Source organism: Myotis nattereri (assembly GCF_964212035.1).
Source record: "Myotis nattereri genome assembly, chromosome: 8".
Classification (NCBI taxonomy): Eukaryota; Metazoa; Chordata; class Mammalia; order Chiroptera; family Vespertilionidae; genus Myotis; species Myotis nattereri.
The window spans coordinates 59,702,079-59,726,361 of NC_138083.1; the positions used below are offsets into that span (position 1 = coordinate 59,702,079).

Here is a 24,283-nt window from a genome sequence, read left to right on the forward strand (position 1 = left end):
GGTGGCGAGCACACAATAGAGTACACAGATATCACATGACGATGTTGTACACCTGAAATTTACATAGTGTTATTACTCAATGTTATCTCAATTAAAAATGTAGTATAATGTATGGTTCTTATCACTTTGTGTAACTAAAATTCTAATGGACAAAAAGACAGCAAAAAGCCCGATTAAAAAAAATAAAAGGAGAACTGGCAATGAACTGGAGCCCAAGAATCAATCACAATTAATGATAACATTTAATTATTTCTCAATGGACGGTACCTTATACAATCTCCAGCTCCCTACACCATATAGTGTAATGTCTCAATGGCATTTGAAAATGATGCTGGGTCCTGGCTGGGTGGCTCAGTTGGTTGGAGCACTGTCCCGCATACCAAAAGAGTGCAGGTTCGACTCCTGGTCAGGGCACATACCTAGGCTTCTGGTTCCATTCCCCGTCTGGGCGTGTACAGGAGGCAACCGATTGATGTTTCTCGCTCACATCAATGCTTCTCTCTCTCTTCCTCCTTTAAAATCAATAAAATTATATCCTCGGGTGAAAATTAAAAAAAAAAAAAACAAAAAGAAAAGAAAATGATGCTGGGAATGTTTTTCTATGTAGACTCTCTCTTTGAATTGTTTGAAGAAGACTTACTCAACCATAATTACTACTGTAATTCCCCTAAGGGGGCAGGCAACCCCAGTTCTTAAGCTGGGGTTACTGTCAAAAAGGGTCAGGGATTGGGTGTATGGAAAAAACCTGCGGGTGGGGTGGGGGAATTTGACAAAGCACTCCACACTCCCAACTTTAAATGTTAGTATTGCCCTGAACTCTGCTATTAGGGTTCTTTTCTTCGTACTCATTCATTAACTATCTACACAATCTCCTCATTCCCATAGTTGAATTACTATAAAAGATAATGGCTCCCACAAAGTCGCCAGCCTGACCTTCCAAACATGAGCAACTTATCCAATTGCATGGTGATTGCTACTTTCATATTCCAGGCACTTCAATTTCAATTGGTTTGAATTAATTCATTATCTTTCCCCATGAAGTTTTCTTCTTGTATTCTACATTTATCCATGCACTCACTCAATCCAGACATTTGGAAGTTATTATCACTTACTGTCTCTTATCACAACCTATACATATCCTCCCCACACATCCAATTAATCAAGTCCATTCAGCATCTCTTGCCTGGTTCATCACTATAGAGCCAATTAGTGTCCCAGTTTCGAGTCTCTCCCTCTTCGATTGCATAGAAGCATGTTTTAAAAACACAAAAGGCCAAACAACTTCCCCACGTAGAGCCCCTCGGCAGCCCGCCTCACCTATTGTGACAGGCAGAATTCTAAGATGCCCCAAGGTTTCCTGCCTCCCTGATGTACACACACAGCCTGCATAATCCCTGAAACTGCGGACAGAGGCTCTTACTCCTGTGGCTAGGTTACTAGCTGGCACCGCTGACCTTATATAGGGACATTATCAGGGCCTGACCCAATCAATCACGAGAGCGCCTTTAAAAAGCAGCTGGTAGCAGAAGTCAGAGAGATGAGAAGGCAGAGGAATCCAAGGCGAGGGAGGATCTTCGTTACTGAAACAGAGGGTGCCTCACCACAAGGACCCAACAGTGGTCCCCAGCCAGCAAGACAATGAGGACCTCAGTCCTGCTACCAGGAGGAAATGAAGTCTGCCTTCTGCCCAAAGGAGTATGAAGATGGCTCTTTCCCTAATTTAGCCTCTAGAGGAGACACAGCTGGGGAACTACTTGATTTCTGCTTTGAGACCCAGAGCAGAGGACCAGCTGAAAAAATGTGAGATGACAAGTGTGTTTGAAGTCACTAAGTTTATGGTAATTTGTTAAACAGCAACAGAGAATCAATATATCCAAACAACATCCAACCTTGCTAGCACGTCTAACCCATCCTTCCTAAGTCTTCCTTGCCTTCCTTTCCAGCTTCATCTGCTCCTCTGCCCCAGATGTTGCAACTCGCCATGCTCGATTTTCACTGCTCCTTATCTGCCCAATATTTAAACAGAATTATGTAAATATCCTGAGCAGGATTAGAATTGTTCCATAATTTTAAAAATAAATACAATATGTGAGTACCATTTGATTTTAGTTTCCCTTAAATACCACCACAGGAATAGTCAGCCAACATTTTCCAATAATTAAAATCTACCTGCTAAATAGTGACATGTGCTCACCATTTCTAACAACATGAACCACTGTTGAGGAATTTTTCCTCCTAAAGGAGGTTTTTACAACCACCTAAAGATCTGCTTTTTAGATATCAGCCCTGTTTCAAAGCGTAGATCCTCAAAGAGAAAAGAAGAATGAAGAACTGTGTTTCCAATGGCCACTCCCAATTTCTCCAGGCAAGAGAAATTCTTTACAATAGTAGAGGATCCGTCCCAACATGAAAAGGAAGTGGGCTGGGTAGGTTTCCACCTCTTTCCTTCTTCCTAGCTGCTTTTGCGGTGTCCCTAGTTATGTTATTAAAACCTAGGGTGCCACAGAGCCCCTGATATGATAAGAGGCAAGATTCCCATAGCCTACAGTGCACGTAAGTGACCTGCATGTTTAGACACTGAAAGTACAACTGAACAGTACAGAAGCCTCTTCAAATAAACTACTTAGCCGTGCTGGTTTGGCTCAGTGGATAGAGCACTGGCATGTGGACTGAAGGGTCCAGGGTTCCCATTCAGGTCAAGGACACATGCCCGGGTGGCAGGCTTGATCTCCAGTGGGGGGTGTGCAGAGGGCAGCCAAACGCTGATTCTTACCATTGATGTTTCTTATCTCTCTCCCTCTCCCTGCCTCTCTGAAATCAATTATATTAAAAAAAAACAAAAAACAGAGTTACTAGGTAAGAATTCACAAAATACAGAAAGTTGAGGCTAAGTGGAACTAGAAACATTCAGCTTTGTGCTGACTTCCAAAGAGACTAAAGAAGGGAAAAGCAGGGTGACTTCATCAGCCCCCTCCTCTATAGACTTCCCTACAGAACTTGAGGGAGCTCACTACTGAAGCCAAGGAACACCAATTCCTTATTTGCCATAAAAGGTGAATCAGTTCAGGATAACAGACTAGCACTAAGGGCCAGAAATGGAGTGTGTATAATTTTTTTCAGAACATATCCAGGCTTGTTAAACACCTACTGGTTTCTGACATAAAAGCAATAGAACATTAGCTGCATCTTCTGTCTAATCTCAGCAGGCTGAAGCCGGGCAGTGAGAGATAAAAAGCAAATTTCCTATTTTCCAAGTCAGTTTCTCAATCCTAAAAAGCTTCTAGCTAAACTGGGCTTAAATCTTAAATACAAGCACAGTCACTTCCTGTTTGTATTTTAAAAAAGTCATTCAGCGTTTTCCAAGCTGCCAAATTAATGATTACCTGATGTGAAAACACAGATACTTTTCTTAGCAGTATACACACACACACACACACACACACACACACACACACACCCTAGAAATGCAGAGTTAAGATGAAATTCATTTTCTCAGAATTAAGAAATACTTTCCAGTGTCTAATCTATCATTAGGTGATAAGAACAAACCTTTAAATAGTGTGGAGTCTATGATCCCATGGTTTTGTTATTATTTCAAACAGTATTTTTAGAGCAGTTTTAGGTTTGCAGTAAATTTGAGGGGAAGGTACAGAAATATCCCATATGCCCCCCACCCTCACACACACACACACACACACACACACACACACACACACACAGCTTCCCCATTATAAACAGGTCCCATCAGAGTGGTACACTTGTTATACTTGATGGACCTACACACACTGTCACATCATAATCACCCAAAGTGTACAGTTTACATTAGGGCTCACCCTTGATGGTGTACATTCTATGGGTTTGGAGAAATGTATGATATACATCTACCATTATGGTATCCCATAGAGTAGTTTCTCTGCCCTAAAAATCCTCTGTGCTCCACTTATTCATCCTTCCCTCTCCCCAAGCCTGGCAACCACGGATCTTTTTCCTGTCTCTATAGTTTTGCCGTTTCCAAAATACCATATAGTTGAAATCATAAGGTAGGTAGCCCTTCAGAGTGGCTTCTTTCACTAGTGACGTGCATTTAAGATTCCTCCATGTCTTTATAATACTGAATAATAATCCACTGTCTACTGTTTACACAGTTTATTTATACATTTACCTACTGAAGGATAAAAGCAAATCTCTAAGCAATATGAAGGTTATGACTTTTTTTATGTTAAAAAAAACACACACCACTCTATAAAATATTTTATATTTATATTCTTCCAGACAAGGCCTAGAAAGCTATACTTCATGCTTTATGGGATGGAAGTTCCGCAAAGTTAGGGAACTTTTCAAATTTGCTAGCTACTGTCAGCCAACAGGGTCCCGGCACAAGTAAATATTTATATTCACTCTGTACACCTGTCAACAACCAGTTGACAGATGAGGAAACTGAAGATCTCAGGGAACGGCAAAGCCAAGATGCCACCCAGGCTAATGCTAGTGTGACACACTACCTCCCAAAATTCAAGATTCTTAAGCTCAAAATTCAATTCTTTACAGACACAACTGGGAAAACCTACTTCCTATACAAAAATCCTCCATTCTGACTGGATTAATGATATTTCCATAGATGTTCAGATATTCAACTGTTAGGGTAGCTATTTTAAGTTTCATAAACACATTTTAAGTTTCATAAACACATTTTTAAAAGCCTCAATGTGAGTAGTCCTTTTTAAAAAAAATCCTCACCTGAGGATATGTGTTTTTTTTTAATTTTTTTTTTTAGAGAGAAGGGGGTAAGGGACGGCAGAGAAAGAAAGAGAGAGGGAGAGAAATTTATGTGAGAGAAACAGCCATCTGTTGCCTCCAGCATTCGCCCCAACCAGGGATCGAACCTGCCACCTTTGTGTACAGGATGATGCTCTAGCCAACTGACCCACCTGGCCAGGGTGTGAGTTATCCTTGTAATGGAAAACCTTAATGCTGGTTCCACTACTGGTGAATGGATTCTGGTAAAATTGAGTTCAACAGTTCCATTATTTTCTCTTAAGGAACCTTAATATTGTGAGTAGCACAGTACAAGAGCTGACAGGACAAATTACTTAGCAGAAGTGCCCAGCTATTTAAGAAAGTTAAAATTTGTCAGAGCTGAATCTAATTTTTAAATTAATTTAGTTTTAAAATGGCCCTCTGTTTACTGGAGTGACTTGTTTATTAGACACTCTGAGAATGTATGTCTGATATTAAAACTTCAAGAGAAAATATTAAAAAAATAAAACCTTGGCAAGAATGATTAATAATACCCTTTTCATGTAGCGATAGCCTTAGATGAAGCTTGCATTGAAAGCTAACTACATTAGCCTTGAAGTAAGTGCCCGAACTGGCTGCTGTAATTTATTAATTTATTGCCATTTCATATTAGCCATGGCATACGTGTTACCAACAAAAAGAAGGCAGCTATTCAATTTCACTGTGTAACCTTTTAGCAGAGCTTTCCCTTCTCTATACTTCATCATCAATTTTTCCAACTCCTACTGAATTATTTAATTTTCGTAATCCAAACAGCAGAGAAGACTGGACTGAAATACCACTATGACAGATTTCCCCTTCTTCCTCTGCTATAAAAGTTATGATCACAGGAATAGTAAAACCACCAAAGGTATTCCTAAATGCAGTTTTACATCTCCTTTTACCTTAAAAATGTTTTTCAAATTAAGAGCACATATTCACCTCTCTTCACGTGCCAGTTGGACACCGGGCCATGAGGCAGATGTGCCAGCCAAATCCTAAAACTAATCACTGCCTGTCTATGTGCACTTCCTCTCTAGACAGATCAGCCGATGTGTGCTTGCCAGTAGTCGTATGAAAGCGAGTTTCTGTAAATATTTTACCATGTCCCTATAATAGGGCCTTCAATTCCATACTGTACCCCAGTCTTCCCTGGCCTACTACTGTATTTTTCTAGAGGCATATGCCCACACACACACACACCACACACATTTTGGGGCAACTAAACTAGAGCTCATGTTCTCTAACTCTAAGAACATGTCATTTACCAGACTTCATCTCTAGTAAAAAAGAGGTCACAGGCGCTCTCACAGGCCTCGGAATTTGGAGCCAAGGTAAAAAACAACAAAAACCTCCAGCCTCTGAAATCGAAGGTTACAAAAAAATTTATATGAAATTCAAGAGACTATCCACCATTTGGAAATCTTCCCAGCTTATTACCTATCTATGAGAAGATTTTCTAATCTTGTGGCTCATACCAGTAGAATGTTTCCCAAACTTCCTGAAGGGACAAGAGTACTTCCATGAAAAGAAAGGCATGAATTTAAAAGCTAACTAAGGGGAGATGAACTATAATCTTGAAAATTATAACCTGTCTTTCCTGGGGGGAAATGCTGTAATTACGAAATGAACTTGCAATTGATCAGGAAAGTTGGGGGGCAGGGGTGTGAAGGGGATCAGTGTACATGGAAACTGTTTCTCTCCAGAAGGGATGGCTAGGATCTCTAGTTTATATTATTAGCCTTTCTGCATTGAGCCGGACTAGGTTATATCTGTAGAACTTGCTTAAAATCATTCCATATTAAGGTAAGAGCTAAGCCAAGCTTTGAACACTGTTACATACACTACTTGGAAGAGCTTCTGTGTTATCTCTCCAGCTATTTTCCTCTTTCTACTCAAAACAAAAAGTATTGTTTCCAAGTTCTACTCTTAGTGCTAACTATGTAAGGTAAACGAGAAGGTGCATGTTAACAGTCCTTGGATGTAACTGTTCCTATGCCTGCACCAGTCATTACACAAGGAAACCAAGTTAATTAAAACTGTTCCATCCTTGGGAGGCCCCAGAGGCTTCGGTGTTTAAGCAGGAAAGCTGCTGCTGCTGTTGCTGTTAGACGGGGCCACTCGGCTATTGCACGACAGACAGTATGATGTAATACTTTAAACTTGAAAACTGACTTCAGCTAAGCAGAGACCCACTGAGAGATTAAATCGGAATTTACATTATGACAGAACCAAAAACTCTGACACTTATGTAGTTATTGAGTGAACAATACTTGTACTGGTTTGGGAAAAAGTCCTTATTTTTTTTACAATTAATTATTATTAATTAATTTTAATCTTCTCCTGAGGACATACTTAAAGAGGGGAAGGAAGAGAAACACAGCGAGAAAAAACAATGAGAGAGAGAAACATTGATCGGTTGACTTTCATACCCACTCCAACTGGGATCGAACCCCAAACCAGGATGATGCTCAACCAACTAAGCCACTCCGCCCAGGCAATTTTTACTTCTTATAATCTATGAAAGGCAACAAGTGCTCTAATCCACTTTATGGATTATGGCCATTCTCTTTGCTGTCCAGTCAAGAACTTCCAAAGGGATTGTAAGGCATTTTATTCATGTAACATCTATAGACGTTGGAAAATTCAGACTCTGAATTTATTTTCCCAACTGAATCCCAGTAAGTGGAGTATCTACAGTGGTACAATAGATTTAGACAGTTCATTGAATTATGGGCAAGACAAAGCATTTGGAAATGTTTGTTTTTTTAAAAAATATATTTTATTGATTTTCCACAGAGAGGAAGGGAGAGGGATAGAGAGTTAGAAACATCGATGAGAGAGAAACATCGATCAGCTGCCTCCTGCACACTCCCCACTGGGGATGTGCCCGCAACCAAGGCACATGCCCTTGACCGGAATCGAACCCGGGACCCTTCGGTCCTCAGGCTGACGCTCCATCCACTCAGCCAAACCGGTTTCGGCTGGAAATGTTTTTAATAACCCTTTCCTGGACAGTAGTTAGAAGGTGACCAAAGCACATTTAGGATCTAATGCCATAAATTCCTTACCCTCTCTGATTCCACAGAAGCATCTCTGGATGGTGATCAGACATGCTTCTTGGAGTGACCTCCGCAGTTTCTGGGCGAACTCCAGATCCTGGGATATTCTGGAGGACCCTGAATGGTCTCAAGCATGGAGCTCATTCATCCAGACAGCCTCTGCACAGGGCCAAACCTGGGGGCAGGCTTTTATGACAGGAATGCTTCAAATCCATCAGACTCTGGACTTAAGTCGCTCTTTCTGAATTGCCCCAATCTCAACATAAATCTCTCTGCAATGTGGCTGACTCATTGGCGTCTTTCCCTTGGGTGCTCCTCCATGTGGATTTACCTGGGTCTCAAGCACTAAGTCTCCCTCACTGCTGAATCATGCATAAGAAGGGTAAACCGAGGTCCCACATGCATGGAGACACACGGCTGGGAGAGCCTTTGTGGGGAACACCTGCATGATGAGCCATCTGCCACTCTTCCAATCATTCTCAGGACTCCTCCACCAATCTGGTTCTTTGTGGAGGACAAACCAAACTATACCAAAAATGGCTTGAACATTTTCTATATGCAGTAGCAAACCTATATTATAAAACATGGACTCAAATTTCAGATCATATTTGACTTATTTTCCTAAAACCAAATCAGACTAGAGTGGTACCCAAATAATTTTTAATTGGATGGTCATTAGCAAATATGATGTTTGCTAATTAGTTAGACTCAAATTAGTCCATTGAACACAGAAGCAATGAGACTAAAATAAATGTGACGAGCACTATTTTCTCTACTGTGTGTGACTGGGATATTTTTTCTTTATTTTCTCTTTTAAAATTTATGTCCAAGAAATATACAGCAACAATGACAACAAACTGGCTATAGAAAGTTGCTTGTGTTCTTTAATGGCCAATAAAAATAATAAGGGTGGGGGTAAGTGGGGAGAGATTAACTGAGGAACTTATATGCATACTAGAGGCCCGGTGCATGAAATTCATGCACTGGGGTGGGGGGGGGGGTCCCCTAAGATCGACCTGCAATGATGCCAGCATCCTGCACCCCATGCCCCGGCCAGCCTCTGGCCAGGGGCCCGCCTGCCCTCTCTCCCTCTGGCGAGGCTGAGGGGACTGGGCACCACCATCTTGTGGCTATGGGTGCCGCCATCTTGGTGACAGAGTGATGGTTAATTTGCATATTACCCTTTTATTAGATAGGATATGCATAGTCCATGGACACAGACAATAGTGTGGTAAAAGCCTGGGAGGGGTGGGTGTGGGGTGTAGGGGGCCAATGGGAAAAAGAGGGGGATATCTGTAGTACTTTCAACAATAAAGATAAATTAAAAATGATGATAATAATAAGGGAATGACAGTATTAGTGATTTTGTTGGCATATATGAAAATCTGGTAGCATGCAAATACTTCCCAACAGTATGTATCAAATTACTTATACATCTTTCCTTATATTTTACTCATAAAAAGATCTTTTATGTTTTAGATAATCAAGACTAAGAATTTGAAAATTATTTGGAAAAAGGTCTCTCAAATGGACAAATATTGAATACTACAATGATCTCAGCCTACCGCTAGAAGGAAATTTGATGACGTTCTTTAGTAGCATCTTTGGATGGTATAAAGAAACGCCTGTTTGAATGAACTCCATCGTTTCTCTTTACTCCGTAATCTGGGCCATCTGGAAATCCCTCACCATCCTATAATTCTCTGCTGAATACACTCAAGTCAGAATTCACTGTTTTTATTATTGTGAATTAAAGGCTACCATTCATCAAGAATATGCTACATCCCTGATAGTGTTCAAATAAAGTACCAGCTTTAATCTTCTCAATAATGCCTTTTTGAGGCAAATACTTTCACCCCTCCTTTTCTTTAAAAAGAAAAATATATATATATTTAAATATATTTAATATATTTTATAAATATAAATTATTTAATATATTTACATATTAAAAAATATATATTTTTTTCTTTTTAGAGAGAGAGAGAAAGGGAGAAGGAGAGAGAGACAGAAACATCCATGAGAGAGAAACATCAACATGGATTGGCTGCCTCCTGCATGCCCCCTGCTGGGGACAGAGTCTGAATCTGGGCATGTGCCCTGACTGGGAATGGAACCAGTGACCTCTTGGTGCATAGCTCAAAGCTCAAGCACTGAGCCACACAGGCTGGGCTCACTCCCACTTCTCTGGTGAGGAAACTTAGGTTCAGAAAGTTTAAGGAATTGTGGGTTACCAGTGAACGATTCCATTTTCTCACCCTGATGTGGTGGGTTTGGAGCATTCCTAACACGTGTGAACGAAACAAGACACCACGATGGGGCCCCTGCAGCATAGGGAGCCAGGGACCCACCGCCGTCAGTAAACCGAACGCTACGCTTCCAGAGCGGCCTGGGGTCGCACGGTCACGTCTGACAGCTGGTTTGTGTTGCATGTGTAATTGACTTTAGCTCCAAGATGAGTTTCACCTCAACTGACATTAGGAGTGACCACTCCTTCCCAAAGACATCTCTATTCTGTACTTCCTCCTTAAAAACAGAGTAGTGTCACCTCCCACTAAGTCTCATCTTGCTACTTTGCTTCAGGGTTCTTCCACTGTCTGCTCCACACATAAATTCCGACACATGCGCCCTTAGTCACCTTTAAAGCTCTGTATCACTTAGAAAGGTTTGCTTTCGGTGCCTTCATCCAAGACTTTGATAAAAAAAAAATAAACACACAAAAAAACTTATTTTAATGGAGACCAAAGACTGAAGCACATCTTTCCCAGGGTAAAGTTTTTTAACATCTGTGTACCTATCACACCCTGTGCACCTTCCCAGCCAAGGTTTTACGTTCCCAGTTTGTATAAAGACAAGAGGTATTTGAATATGTTTTTTCAACTGGTGCCTTATTCCCACCTTGAGAACCAGGCCACTGATTCACAGCCATTTTTCTTATTCAACTGGTTAGCTACAAATAAATCCGTTTCGCTTTACCATGTCCAAAGTTCTCCATCTCCAGCAGTGAGCACTTTTTTTTTTTTTTCGTACTACTGAAGTCTGTTGTAAAACTGAAAACATTCTGCTGGCAAAGGTTTTTGTGACAGAAAAATGTTACTTTTAAGAATATCAAATTCATAAAAATACTTTATTATAAAGGAAAGTAACTGATCAACATTGCCCTGCCACTCCAAACACTCACAGTGACAGTAAAAGCAATACTGAATGGTGTCCCAAGTTAATTACGAAATGAAAATTCTGTCCTCAAAAACACAAATGACCTATAATGAATTTGGATATAAATTAAATTTAGCAGAATGGTCAACATTACCTATACCTTGGTCAGTCCTGAGGCATTTATTCTTCCCACACAAAACACTACAAACTCTTCTTTAGAAAACTCTTGTAGCTATGACTAGAGGGTTGCCAAGTAACCCTATTCATTCCATTATACTGTATAATGGAATCAATAGAAAGACTCTCCTTGAAATGAACAAAAAAAAGCTGCTCTTGACTTGGATCAATTTTTCCAGAAAGTGAATCCACAATGGAAAAATACAACCTCTTTCAAGGTGACCAAAGTCCTTTAAGCTTCATAGCAAAACACAGGTAGAAGTATATCATAGTATCTCCCCGTTTCCAGAATAAACTTCCAAATCAATAAATGAACATGTTGGACTAAGATTTTAGCCAAAATCAAAGCCAGGAAAATGCAAGAAATGAATCTGAGCATGGCAATCTTAGAAAGGGTACTTGAAACATATATTTTACTCCCCACAGCAACCCGCCAATATTTGTCAAGTTATACAATGACAAAAATTCTATAAATATATGATAGACTAAACAACTTTAGCTCCAATAATTGATTTTCAAAATATACATTTTCTATGTTCCTGCAATTTGTAATAATTTAGTAACCCAACTCCATTCGTAGCCTTACTGACATTATCAACATGAAATGGATTTGAATTTTCTGTTCCAAGAAAACCATTGAGTGCATGAGTGTCTTCTGCAAAATAGAACAGGAATGATATGGGGGCTATAGACAGAGAAAGCAGAGATAAGTGAATGTGGGACATGGGAATTCAGGTGAGCTCGGTGCTGTTTGTGTCATGAGGAGAGAGGAATAGAAATGTGGAACCCACAGGGTACACTGCCCCTGAGCCTGGGAGCAACTCTCGCACACCCAGCTGAAGAGATGAATTGTGTGAGCATGTGGTGGGAGGGGCTGGTATAGAGAGGTGGGTAATATCCCTGTGTGACAAAGGGCAGGGGCCTGGAGGCAGGAGGAATGAGCTCTTTGAATGAAAATATTAACTTTGAAATGGAATCACTTGCTAAAAGAGCAAACTACTCCCTCCCGGCAGAAGATGCCAGAGACTTGCTCTTACACCTTGAATTCATGCCCTGCATGTACGCTCCATGCTATTTGGGGAAATTAGCGATCACCCGTCTCCACAGCTATGAACAGGCTTTCTTGTTGTCTGTTAACGTGGGTTTGCTAAACATCTCAGACAAATGTCATTCAACTGTCTATTTTCTGAGAGGAATCCATTTTCTTGACCAAAAGAACACTCAAGCTGCAAGGCCCACCACAATGTGTGCTTTACAGATTACTTGTTCTCTCAGAAAGAAAAAGACACCCACAGTTCAAATCACCCCACAGCTCCTTGGTAGACATCTCCAAGTTACTACCATTAAGATTTGGCCATAAAATATTCAAAGAAAAAATGCCAAATTCATTTAAATGATAGCTCATAGCTAGGATATAAAAGAAAACTTGATTTTTAAGGCCTCCAATTTGTTTTCCCTATCATGGAAAGTGTTGGAGATTAAAAAAAAAATACCACTTTTTTCTTTTGATTGTAACATTTGGGGGAAATTACAAAAGTATTTTTAGTAATCTGATCCCTGTTAGGAAGTTTGGAAACTATTCTGTATTTAGAAACTAGGTCTGAGTGTTTTTTCTGAGTTTTGAAAAAATAGAGGCATCATGTATGTATTATGCCAACATTCCCCAGCTCTCAGTATCTGGGACAAGAAAGTTTAAAAATAGACTCTTACCTCCACATCACAGGTGTACTCTGAGCCGTCTAGAAGGATCACTTTGCACTGCATGCTTTTTGGCTTTTTGACAATCTTTAGTGGAGATCGAGAGAGTTTACTGCTATATGATTTCTGAGAGAGTTTATCGTCTTCCAGTTGCTGATATTCGAGCTGTTTTGCAGCCCCAGCAGCAAATTCCCGTTCCCTGTCAGTGACCTGTGAAGAACAATGAATAGTTTCACTGCAAGACAGGGAATAAATGCTGCATTGCTCAGGCAGTACCAGCCCTTTAGAATTAGGCATTCCTATTTCCTAACGGATGAGAGGCACCCGAATTAGGATACCAGAAAAGGAGAGAAATATAGACATTTATGATGCTAACAATTTTACCTAGATAACTTTTGCCATTGAAATGCACCAGTAGGGCCTTATTTCAGCTTGACTCAAGGCTGTACTTTGAAGACTGAGCCAATGCCATTGAGACTTCACTGAGCAAAGAAGGAAAGCAAGCAGAATCCTGGGTTTTTAAAAGGCATTGGATAGTAATGGTCTTTAAAATAAGTCATCTAGATTTTACCTATTGTATTTAGTTTTCTTCATTCACTGGACCCTTCTATATTCTAAGACCCATAACTACCAAATATACATACAAGCTATCTTATAACTTTAAGACCTACAGAACTTCAAGTATTCATCGTCTCAGTAAGTATACAACTGTTAAAATATTTGATTTAGCTCTAAATCAATTCAATGGAGCCAGTAGCACTGAGATTCATCACAAAGTAATCCCCTAAATCCACTTCCCTTCATTGTAATGAGCCAGCATAAGAACAGACAAAATCTGTCCAAAAGCATTAATCTGCTTTCAAATCACAACAGTCAGTAGTCCAGGCCAGACTCAGAACAGCAGAGGACATCTTACGTTAACAATAAAATTCTCCCTTGAATCTCTCTCCTTGGAATCTCTCTGCACACTGCTAACAACTCCTGTTACACCCCTTATCTATCAATTAAATGACCACCAATGGTATTAGTGCAAATTCAACTCATGGGCTAGACTACTGCTCCACTGGCTTCCACATATACACTGACAGTCCAAAGAAAAGTTCCTTCCAAAATTCAGTTTAGGCTCCTCGAATAAGCGTGAAATTTCTTCTCTCACGAACATACTGTCGTCCTAGTAGCTAAGGGTACATGGGCTGAGAGCGAAGACAGTACTGACAGTCTATAATTTCAATGTTTCTTCTTTATTAGCCTCTACAATTTTACAACACTCTAATGTAATCACAAAGTTATTTTTACCTATCTTTACTTTGGATTTTAAATATAGATTCCTGCTTTTATGATGGCATCTTATGTTACATTCAGAAGATTACAAATACAGCCTTTTCCTCTACGACCTTGCCCAGGAATTCAAGGAAAAGTCTTGAGAAGTTCTGAAGAATAAACAAACAAACAAACACCATTTGCTGAGCAAAGGAACTGCAACAGGCTAGTAAGCCAGGACAAGCAGAATAGGGAAACCGAGACAGACAGTTAAACAAGCAGTTTGCAGCCATCTAGTAAATCCTATCTTCCTTAAGCTAAGGACACTTAAGAGTAAATGGTTTGCCTTTCTCCTCCCCAACCAGAGGGTAGATAGCTTAAATCACCCTCTCCAGGGAGACAGATGGCAGAAATCCAATTAGTGCCATTTGTGTCAATCATACCCAAGGACAGAAGTTAAAGGAATCTAATTTTGGCACATCAGCATAAAACTGATGAATATTCTATTGAGATCCTCCCCTAAGACCTCCTCTAAACTCCTAGCCTTTAAAACCCCTCAACACAAAGGTCCCAGGGGCACTCTAGCTCCCAGGAGCACACCTGAGCCTTTCCCTTCCACCTCCCTCTCTTCTTTCCCCATAGGCTCCTGGACTGTGAGGGGGGGCAGGCTGGGCTTAGGGACCCCCCGGTCCCCCTTAGTGCACAAATTTTCATGCACCGGGCCTCTAGTATATCCTATATAATAAAAGGGTAATATGAAAATTGACCCTAACAGAACGACTGGGAATGACTGGTCATTATGACACACACTGACCACCAGGGGGCAGACGCTCAATGCAGGAGCTGCCCCCTGGTGGTCAGTGCGCTCCCACAGGGGGAGCTCTGCTCAGCCACAAGTCACGCAGACGGCTGCCAGCACAGCAGTGGTGGCGGGAACCTCTCCTGCCTCCTCAGCAGCACTAAGGATGCCTGACTTCAGCTTAGGCCTGCTCCCCGCTGGCAAGTGGACATCCCCTGAGGGGTCCCAGACTGTGAGAGGGCACAGGTTGGACAGAGGGACCCCCCGAGTGCACAAATTTTTGTGCACTGGGCCTCTAGTGTATATATAAAAGGCTAATACGCAAAGTGTCCCCTCGGGAGTTAGACAGGGAGACCGGGATTTCGATCACTTGCTAAGATGTGCACTGACCACCAGGGAGTGGCGCAGAATGAAGGAAGGCCCTGGCCGGCAGCCGGGGTAGGGAGGCCACAGCCGGTAGCTGGAAGGAAGGCCCCGGCCAACAGCCGGAAAGCCCCGATTGGCCCTGATCACCTGCCAGACAAAGGGACCCCACCTGTGCATGAATTTCATGCACTGGGCCTCTAGTATGCTATAAAAAAGAAAGAACTCTTACCATTCGCAACAGTATGGATGGACCTGGAGAGGATTATGCTAAGCAAAATAAGCCAGCCAGAGAAAGATAAATATCACATGATCTCACTCATTTGTAGAATATAATGAAACATAAGCTGGCGAACAAAAATAGATCCAGAGACAGAGAAGCATTGAACAGACCATCAAACTTCAGAGGGAAGGCAAGGGAGGTGGGTAGGGGTAAGAAATCAACCAAAGAACTTGTATGCATGCATATTAACATAACCAATGGACACAGACACTAGGGGGATGAGGGCATGTGCTGGGGGTGGGAGTGGCCGGGGAGAGGTCAATAGGGGAAAAAGGAGGCATATGTAATACTATATATAATACTTTAAACAATAAAGAATTAAAAAAAATTAAAGTTAAAAAAATCAAGAGCATAATTAAAGCCAGCAGTGTGATGTCTAGCCTTTATGTAAACCCAGATAAAACCAATAACCTGCTGTCCAGATTTCAGTGTGAGTTTAACAGCTTTAATCAAATGGAGGAGTTGCCAAGCAAGGTTGTGGAATGTCATTCACTGAAAGCCTTAAAACAGCGTAAATTTTCAACTGCCTAGGACCAGAAGGGGCGAAGCAGATGACCCCTCATAGTTCCTGTTAGTGCTAAGAGACCAAGGTCAGACCAGACCCTGAAAATGCTCAGTAAATATTCTTTAATTGGTTTTCTGGCTGCTGCCGGGGTGCGGGGCCCCATGGGTGCCTTGGGCTCACCTCCTTCCTCACAGGGGTGCTGTGAGCTGCAGCGGCTGAGAACTGCTCCAAGGCCTGGTGCTGCTCCTCTGGTCCCGGCTGTGCCCTCTCGGGACCCTGAGGACCCGCTGCCTCCTGGGGCTCGGCCTCCTGCTCGGGCTTGGATTCTGAGTCTGAGCCAGATTCGGTCGTCATGGTTGATTGTTCTGCAAGCAGAAGAAGGGACAGTCCCATCACTGGGTGCAATTACCTTCCCTAAACAAGAAAACCAGGATGCTACACAGGATGGCTGCAGAGAACCACAGTAAAAAGATGGAGAAATGCTAACAACCAAAGCATGATCCTACTGCACACAACTAACAAACGACTTGTCAAATTTAGCATGAAGATGGGTGCCCGTGAATGGTTCCAAATTAATGTTTAACTAAAGTAAAAGTTGATTTGTAATGATCACCGGTTTGATTCCTCTTATGTTTTTGATGATCTAATTATGGAAGTGCATATTTTTTCTCATCCCCTTTCTCCTTCCTATCTCTGAGGACCCTGTTCTGCCTCCCCCACCCCCTGAATCTCTCCACACTTGCATGTACCAATGCCTTTCTCTTTGATTTCTCATTGAAGCAACTACAACAGAGGCCTCTCCAGGGACACGGAATCTGTCCCACATTGGACAAGCACTGGCCACAGCTGGAGGGAAGCTGGACAGCATCACCTCTTCCTCCCTCACAAGTTCATTCTCATAGGCTTCTTCCTGGCTTCCTTCTATTTCCCTTGAATGTTGAAGGGGAAATATCTCATACACTCAAACAATAGATCTTAATTTATAATAATCTGTTCTTACATCCTAAAAGAGACTTTATAATATAACTACCATCTTCTAAGCATTTGCTGGTCAAGACACTTAAGTATGTTGTGCCCCAGTTTCTACATCTGCTAAATGCGGGAACCGGACCTGATCCTTTCTTTTCTTTTTTTTCTTTTTTAAATATTTTTTATTGATTTTTTACAGAGAGGAAGGGAGAGGGATAGAGCGTTAGAAACATCGATGAGAGAGAAACATTGATCAGGTGCCTCCTGCACACTCCCTGCTGGGGATGTGCCTGCAACCAAGGTACATGCCCTTGACCGGAATCAAACCCGGGACCCCTGAGTCCGCAGGCCGACGCTCTATCCACTGAGCCAAACCGGTTTGGGCTAGACCTGATCCTTTCTAAAGAACTTATTTTCTGGTGCTACTTTCCCCTCTACGAACAGACATGCCATTTTATTAAAGCAGCTTTTTGCTCTAAGCAGCCACAGAGCTGTTATGCCTGTGGTTAACACATGTCATTGTAAGTCATTTCTTATCTTGGGTATGTGGGAACCACCTCAGAAACAAATATTTCAGATTGTCATAATTTTTTCCTTCCTGATTCTAATTTTACGTTAAAAATATCATGAGCAAAGGGCTAGTTTAATCCTTTAAGCACAAGATACACATATTAGTGTAATGTAAAATTATGCAAAATAAAACTCTGTAGTAAAACTATTTAGTTCCTACCTTCAAAAACAACACTGGAATATGTTTAGTAATTTGAAGGGGAAACATAAAAATTAAATACCAATCTATGCAATAAACTAATGCTATATCAGTGCTCCTATGTAGGGTTACTTTTTACAATCACCAGGTATTCCTTCTGTTGAATAAGAGACATATCAACTTGACATGTACTCAGCTGCCCAAAGTGTATGTAAATATCAAGTCCAAGTTCAGAGCAAGATGATAATCCAAATAAAACTAACACATTTTTTTCCTCTTATATTACATTTTAGATTTTCAAGCAAATCTTGAAAGTAAATATTATATTCTCTTCTGTATATTTATACTGAAAAGTGGTATGAGTCTACAGAAAAAAACAGTGGAGCCTACAACTAAATTCTCCCTTTCAGAAGCGGGGAGATTAGGGCTAATAGTTCAATTCATCGAACGATTATTAAGTACCAAATATAAGTCAAGCACTTCTTATAGTTTAGAAACAGAGATGAAGATGCCAAAAAGCCCCTCTCCCATCCCATAATCTGTGGCAGTGATAGACACTCCCTAGAGTCCATTTTCTTTATTTTTCCTTTTAGTAACTAAACTTTCAGTTTTTGCTGGTACTCCTCCATCCAGCTTGAGTTGTGGCCATTTGATCAAGTCTGACCAATGAGACAGCCTGGTCGCCACCTAACTACTCCCCTCCCAGCCTGATCACCCCTAACCACTCTACCTGCCTGCCTGATCACCCCTAACTGCCTCTGCCTTGCCCCCATCCCACCATGGCTTTGTCTGGAAGGAAGTCGGATGTCCAGAAGATGTCCGGTCGAGCCGGTCTAATTAGCATATTACCCTTTTATTATAGATAATAATAATAATATATATAGGATAGGAAATTTCTGCAAAATATATAATTTTTTAAATATATATTAAAAATATATTCTTCCAAAATACAACTGACCATTGAATAATGTAAGGGTCAAGGCACCAAACACCTGACATGGTCAAAAATCTGCACATAACTTTTGACTTCCCACAAAAGCTTAACTACTCATAGCCTATTGTTGACCAGAGGCCTTACAAATAACATAGTTGATTAACACATATTTTGTGTTACATTTAATTTATACTGTATTCTTACAATAAAGTAAGACAGAGAAAAGAAAATGTAATTAAAATCATGAGAAAATAAATTTACGGTACAGTATCGCATTTATCAATACTGTGTTTACATCATCTATTTACAAGGTGAATAGCCTCAGTACCTATGTCAATATTGTCTTTATGGTATAAAATACTGTAGATATTATAACACTAGATATCAAAAAAGAAGATTATAAAAAAGAAATCCATATTTATTTACAGATATAACAATTCATGCACTGATAACAAAGAAGCAACAATATAATTGCTTTATGGTAGCTTAGTGTAATCGATACCAAATATCCAAAAAAAAAGTTATCCAATATATTTACTGAAATTAATCTGCATATAAGTGGATACTTGCAATTCAAACCTGTATTGTTCAAGGATAAACTGTGTATCTTGAGTTGGTTTCCTGCCACTAAGCAAGCCATCATTTCTCTTCTGGATTCTTTCAATAATCTCCTCTTCCCTGCCTCTATTCCTGCCCACCTCTATTCTGTCTGATCTTCATAAATCCTATCTAGTCATATCATGCACTACTGAAAACCTTTTAGTAGTTTCCCAATGAGCTTGAAGTTAAATCTTAACTCTTTAAAAAAATATATTTTTATTGATTTTCTTGATAGAGAGGAAGGGAGAGGGAGAAATAGAAACATTGATGAGAGAGAAACATCGATCGGCTGCCTCTTGCACGTCCCCTACTGGGGATTGAACCTAAAATCTGGGCATGTGCCCTGACTGGGAATGGAACTGGGATCTCTTGGTCCATGGGACGACACTCCAACCCACTGAGCCACACCAGCCAGGACCTAGATGACTAACTTAGTCTCCTACTTCCTCTTTGATAAAATGAGGGGTTCAGATCTGAAATTAGTGATGTAGGTGAGGGTGTGTGTGTGTGGGGGGGGGGGAGAGGTAGTGAAAGGCAAGAAACTCCAAAGCCAACAAGTCTGTCACCTCTTTCATCATCTTCCAACTTCCTTATTACTTTTTAGTTTCTACACAAATGTAGTTGCAGTAGATACATCACATATCAGTGCACTCTAAACTTTAAAAAAGCTGTCAAATATATGTTAAAATGGAAGGCTTTCTAAACCCATGACATTAGCCTCTGGACTCACTATACTAAAAAAATATTCTAATAGTGAGTTTCAATGTTACTATTCTGGTCATGAAACCATTTTGCACCTGCTTTTGTCTTTAATTCCATGACTCCCTAAGGCAAAGAGCCAGATATACAAACGCTGAATAAAAATGCAAAATGGATAGAGCCCAGCAAGCACTGATCAACTATTTAAATAATGAAATAACCTACCATTATTTTCTACCTATGAATATACTGTATAATACCTTGCCTGTTATATATTACATAAATCACAAAATTTCAAATCTTAAGTAAACACCTATTCCCTTGTCAAATATTTCTTAGGTATATTATTTTTCCAGCTATATGCATAATATAATAAATGAAAAAAATCATTGCTTTTTTTGACTAATTTTAATACAATAAAACTTCCATCCCTGTTGAGAGAAAGTAAAGTAATAAACTTTAATAACGTAAGGCTTTTAAATTCTGGAACCTCCCTAGAATCAATATTTAATTCCACATACCTGAAAGGCCATCAGTTCATATTGTACCTACGAGTAAATGATATCGACGGCCCAGATCAGTAAATTCAAAACTTTTAAAAATAGTCTTCTTCCACACCCACATGCCAATGTAAGCAAGCAATAAACTGATTTTTAAATGCCAAACAAGCCGAAACCGGTTTGGCTCAGTGGATAGAGCGTCGGCCTGCGGACTGAAGGGTCCCGGGTTCGGTTCCGGTCAAGGGCATGTACCTGGGTTGCGGGCACGTCCCCGGTGGGGGGTGTGCAGGAGGCGGCTCGTCGATGTTTCTCTCTCATCGATGTTTCTGACTCTCTATCTCTCTCCCTTCCTCTCTGTAAAAAGTCAATAAAATATATTTAAAAAAAAAAAAAGAACAAAAAATAAATAAATAAATAAATAAATGCCAAACAAAATCATAAGCATCTAAATACAGTACTTCTAACTTTTGCTCATTATTTTAATAACTTTACAGTGTGTACCTCCAAACTTGTACCTAAATGCTAAAATATTTTTAAAAATTAGGTTTTCAAGATATTGACATTGTTTTGGTATTTCTTTTTCTTATACCCATTCCTTGCGTTTCTGGATGATCCCTGATACCTAAGATTGCACCTTTCCCTTCCCAACTCATCAAAGATGTTCCCTTCTCTTCTCCTGATAGTTTCACTTTGGAGGAAACACAGCTGTTGATGATCGAGTTGCTCAAAGTAGACACCGTCACTTACAATCCCAAACAGAAAGCGATACAGACGTTTGTGCGTAGCTTTGGCTTAAACTGGGCCCTTTTTTTAAATACTAAATTTACCTTATTATGTTTTGCTTAAGCTAACAAGGTTTGGATGCCTAGAAACTCCTAATCTTAAAAGTTGGGGTAAGGACATTCATTAAGTATGCTGGGGTGATGGCAAGAGTAGTGCTTTACTTTTTAAGAAACAAGCTGTGGTTCATTCTGCCTCTCTCGGGCATATGTTCATTAAGTGAATGCCAGAGGAAATGGTAATGAGCTACAAAGGCAGCATCATGCAGGTGTAAATGAAATCATATTCACAATTCATTTCATCTATAAGAAATGGTCATTGTCATGCATTCCAGGCTTTGTTCCTTTTCAGCTCTAATTTTTTGTTCCACAGAAGCCAAAAAAAAAAAAAAAAAGCCAGATTATCCTCATCTTTTCCACTAAAATCCCCATCTCCTAAATAAATGACTGCTAAATCAGCTTCTCTATTCAAATTTATCTATCTCTCCTGCTGATATGAAAATTCAGTGTTAGTTTATTAAAAGACAAACCTAAGACAGTGGAGAAAAATGCTTAATATAAATTACATATAAAACAGGATTCCCACGGAACACAGTTTACCTGCCTACAGGAATGTAGCACTACCAAGGACAATTTTTTTAAAAAAACAAGCCTTTTTTTTCTTTTTTATAATTCAAACATAAATTTATAGGAAATGAGAGGCCAGTAGATGAATACATACTCACTAAAATATATTTATAACTACTGAATCCTATCCATTAGTCCACTAAAAACCACCAATTGCAAGCAAACTAAAAGATAGTAATATTCCCTGACCTCTCTACTGGATTCTTCCTATTTGCATTAAAAGAAGAAAAAAAAAGCCGTAGTATTATTCATCTTTAAAAAACCATAAGAAATTGTATCAACCTGCTCTTGGTCTCACATTCTTCCCTCTACAACCCCCATCTCTACCTCTCCTACATGGTACCACCTATATCAGTGATGGCGAACCTATGACACTCATTTTTTTGGATGATTTTTCTTTGTTAAATGGCATTTAAATATATAAAATAAATATAAAAAATATACATCTTTGTTTTACTATGGTTACAAATATCAAAAAATTTCTATATGTGACACGGCACCAGAGTTAAGTTAGGGTTTTTCAAAATGCTGACACGCCGAGCTCAAAAGGTTCGCCATCACTGACCTATATACTGTTTTCTCAACTGAGCTGCACAGTTCAAACCCATGTTGTTCAAGGGTCAACTATACTCCCCCTTAGTCTAGTAAACCTTATTAAGGTTACTAACGACTTCCCTACAAGCCAATAAATCCTATGTGACATCTCCTCTCATTTTTAAATTCTGTTTCTGACACTCTCTTGATTTTCCTTCTTTTTCTGGCTACTCTTTTCTCACTTCCATTTGCTTCTTCATAGGCTTTTTCTCATATTCCATTTCTAAACTTTGCAGTTCTTTAGTAATCAGTCACACTCTCCAAATCCTCTTTCTTGGAGAGTTCCTTTACTTTGTTTCAAATATAGTGACAATTCCAAAATATAGGTTCCTCAATTTGGGACCTCTCTAAGGCTTGGTCCATATACAGACATACATTCTACTTCTCACCTCTCTTATCTTGATATCTCAGAGGCATCTAAAATTAAAGTGTCCATTCGTACCTTACCCTTGATCCCACACCCACCCAGCCCCCCCCAATCCACTCTACTGCAGTCTTCCCATTTCAGTAGGTGAGCTCCCATCTGCCCAGCTGCTCATGCTAGAATCGGGACACCACCTCTCCTTACTCCCAACTCAATCCACTTCACGTCTGTCAATTTCACTTCTGGAGTTGTGTTTAAAGAAAGAAGGAAGACAAAAGATAATTCTAGGCAGCAGTTCCCAGTCAGTTACAGCAGACCAGTGTGCAAAATCACATGTACTTCCTTGTGTGAGGGTGTGTAGTCTGCTGTGGCAGGATGGTAAGGGAGTGATGAGGGTGATGAGACCCTCCAGGCAGAAGTCAGGTCCTGCAAGGTGGCCTCATCTTCATTAAGGAGACTTTATCTCACTGTACAGAGACCACTCTGGCAGGATGACTAACATAGGAAAGGGGTCAGCTGGACTTTTCCACTATTTTGGCTCAAAATGAGAACAAACTAATGTACCAAGCAGGCCTTGACGGGGCAGCAATGTACCAGTTACTCCTCGAAGCACAAAGCAGTGAAATTCAGGGCTAGTCATTATAAGATGGCTTTGAAAACTTGAGAATAGTTGAGACACTAAATGTCTGTGACTAATGGCAGGGACAATTCTGGTTGTTCTTTTTGTTTGTTTTTTTAATAACCTTTATGGTCATATAAAGTTCAAGTCTTATTAAGCCAATATACTTACCTCTATGGAGCTAACTTTTCAAGATTATAAAAGAAACAGAAAGCTGGATTTTTTATGATGACACAGTAATTTAAAAAATACTTTCCAAATAAACACTGTATACCTGCAGAGGATTACCCAGATCCATCAAGCATGGGGGCAGTGATTTCATTAACAGCAGTGCACATCTACAGTTCAGTGCTGGGAATTTTAAACACTCAACAAGACAAAAAAATAATAGTAAGGCTACAGTCCCCTATTTCAAGGAATGTGCATTCTGACAGATTACCCTGAGAAGCAAATCGACCACAGTGCCCAGGGTACGAGAACTAAGCCCACAGAAGGGGGCTTTCAATAAATATGCGGGGGCAGGGAGGGCTTCCCTGGGAAATAATCCCTGTCTGATGGGAAAATTATCACTCACCTTAGTCCCAAGTTCAATGGCACTAGCTTTAAACTTTAGGTGCAACTAAAAAATCACAGGCTACTTCAGAAGATAAAAGGAAAATCAGGAATAAATAAAAACACAGGAGAGGCGCCATGATGGGGCCAGAGCCTGGGGCAGGAGGGTGAGAACCAGCTGGGAGAGATTGCTTTCTGGCCTCGAGGTGGCCACATGCTCTGTGACCTCAATGGAATTTGACATCCCTTTCTGTTCTAAGA

The 24,283-nt window shown here is 40.3% G+C and overlaps 1 protein-coding gene across 3 annotated transcripts in view; it reads right to left on the minus strand.

Moving 5' to 3' along the window:
- The window catches only part of EPB41L3 (erythrocyte membrane protein band 4.1 like 3), a 220,820-nt gene that overhangs the window by 72,705 nt on the left and 123,832 nt on the right, over window positions 1-24,283 (minus strand). For 2 of the 3 annotated variants that reach the window (XM_081097416.1, XM_081097415.1), the window contains exons 2-3: window positions 16,257-16,441; window positions 12,879-13,076 (exon numbers count right to left, since the gene is read on the minus strand). In XM_081097416.1, the coding sequence (XP_080953542.1) occupies window positions 12,879-13,076; window positions 16,257-16,430 (372 nt within the window). In that variant the 5' untranslated portion in view covers window positions 16,431-16,441. The remainder of the gene's footprint in view (window positions 1-12,878; window positions 13,077-16,256; window positions 16,442-24,283) is intronic. The other variant, XM_081097417.1, reaches the window with a different exon arrangement.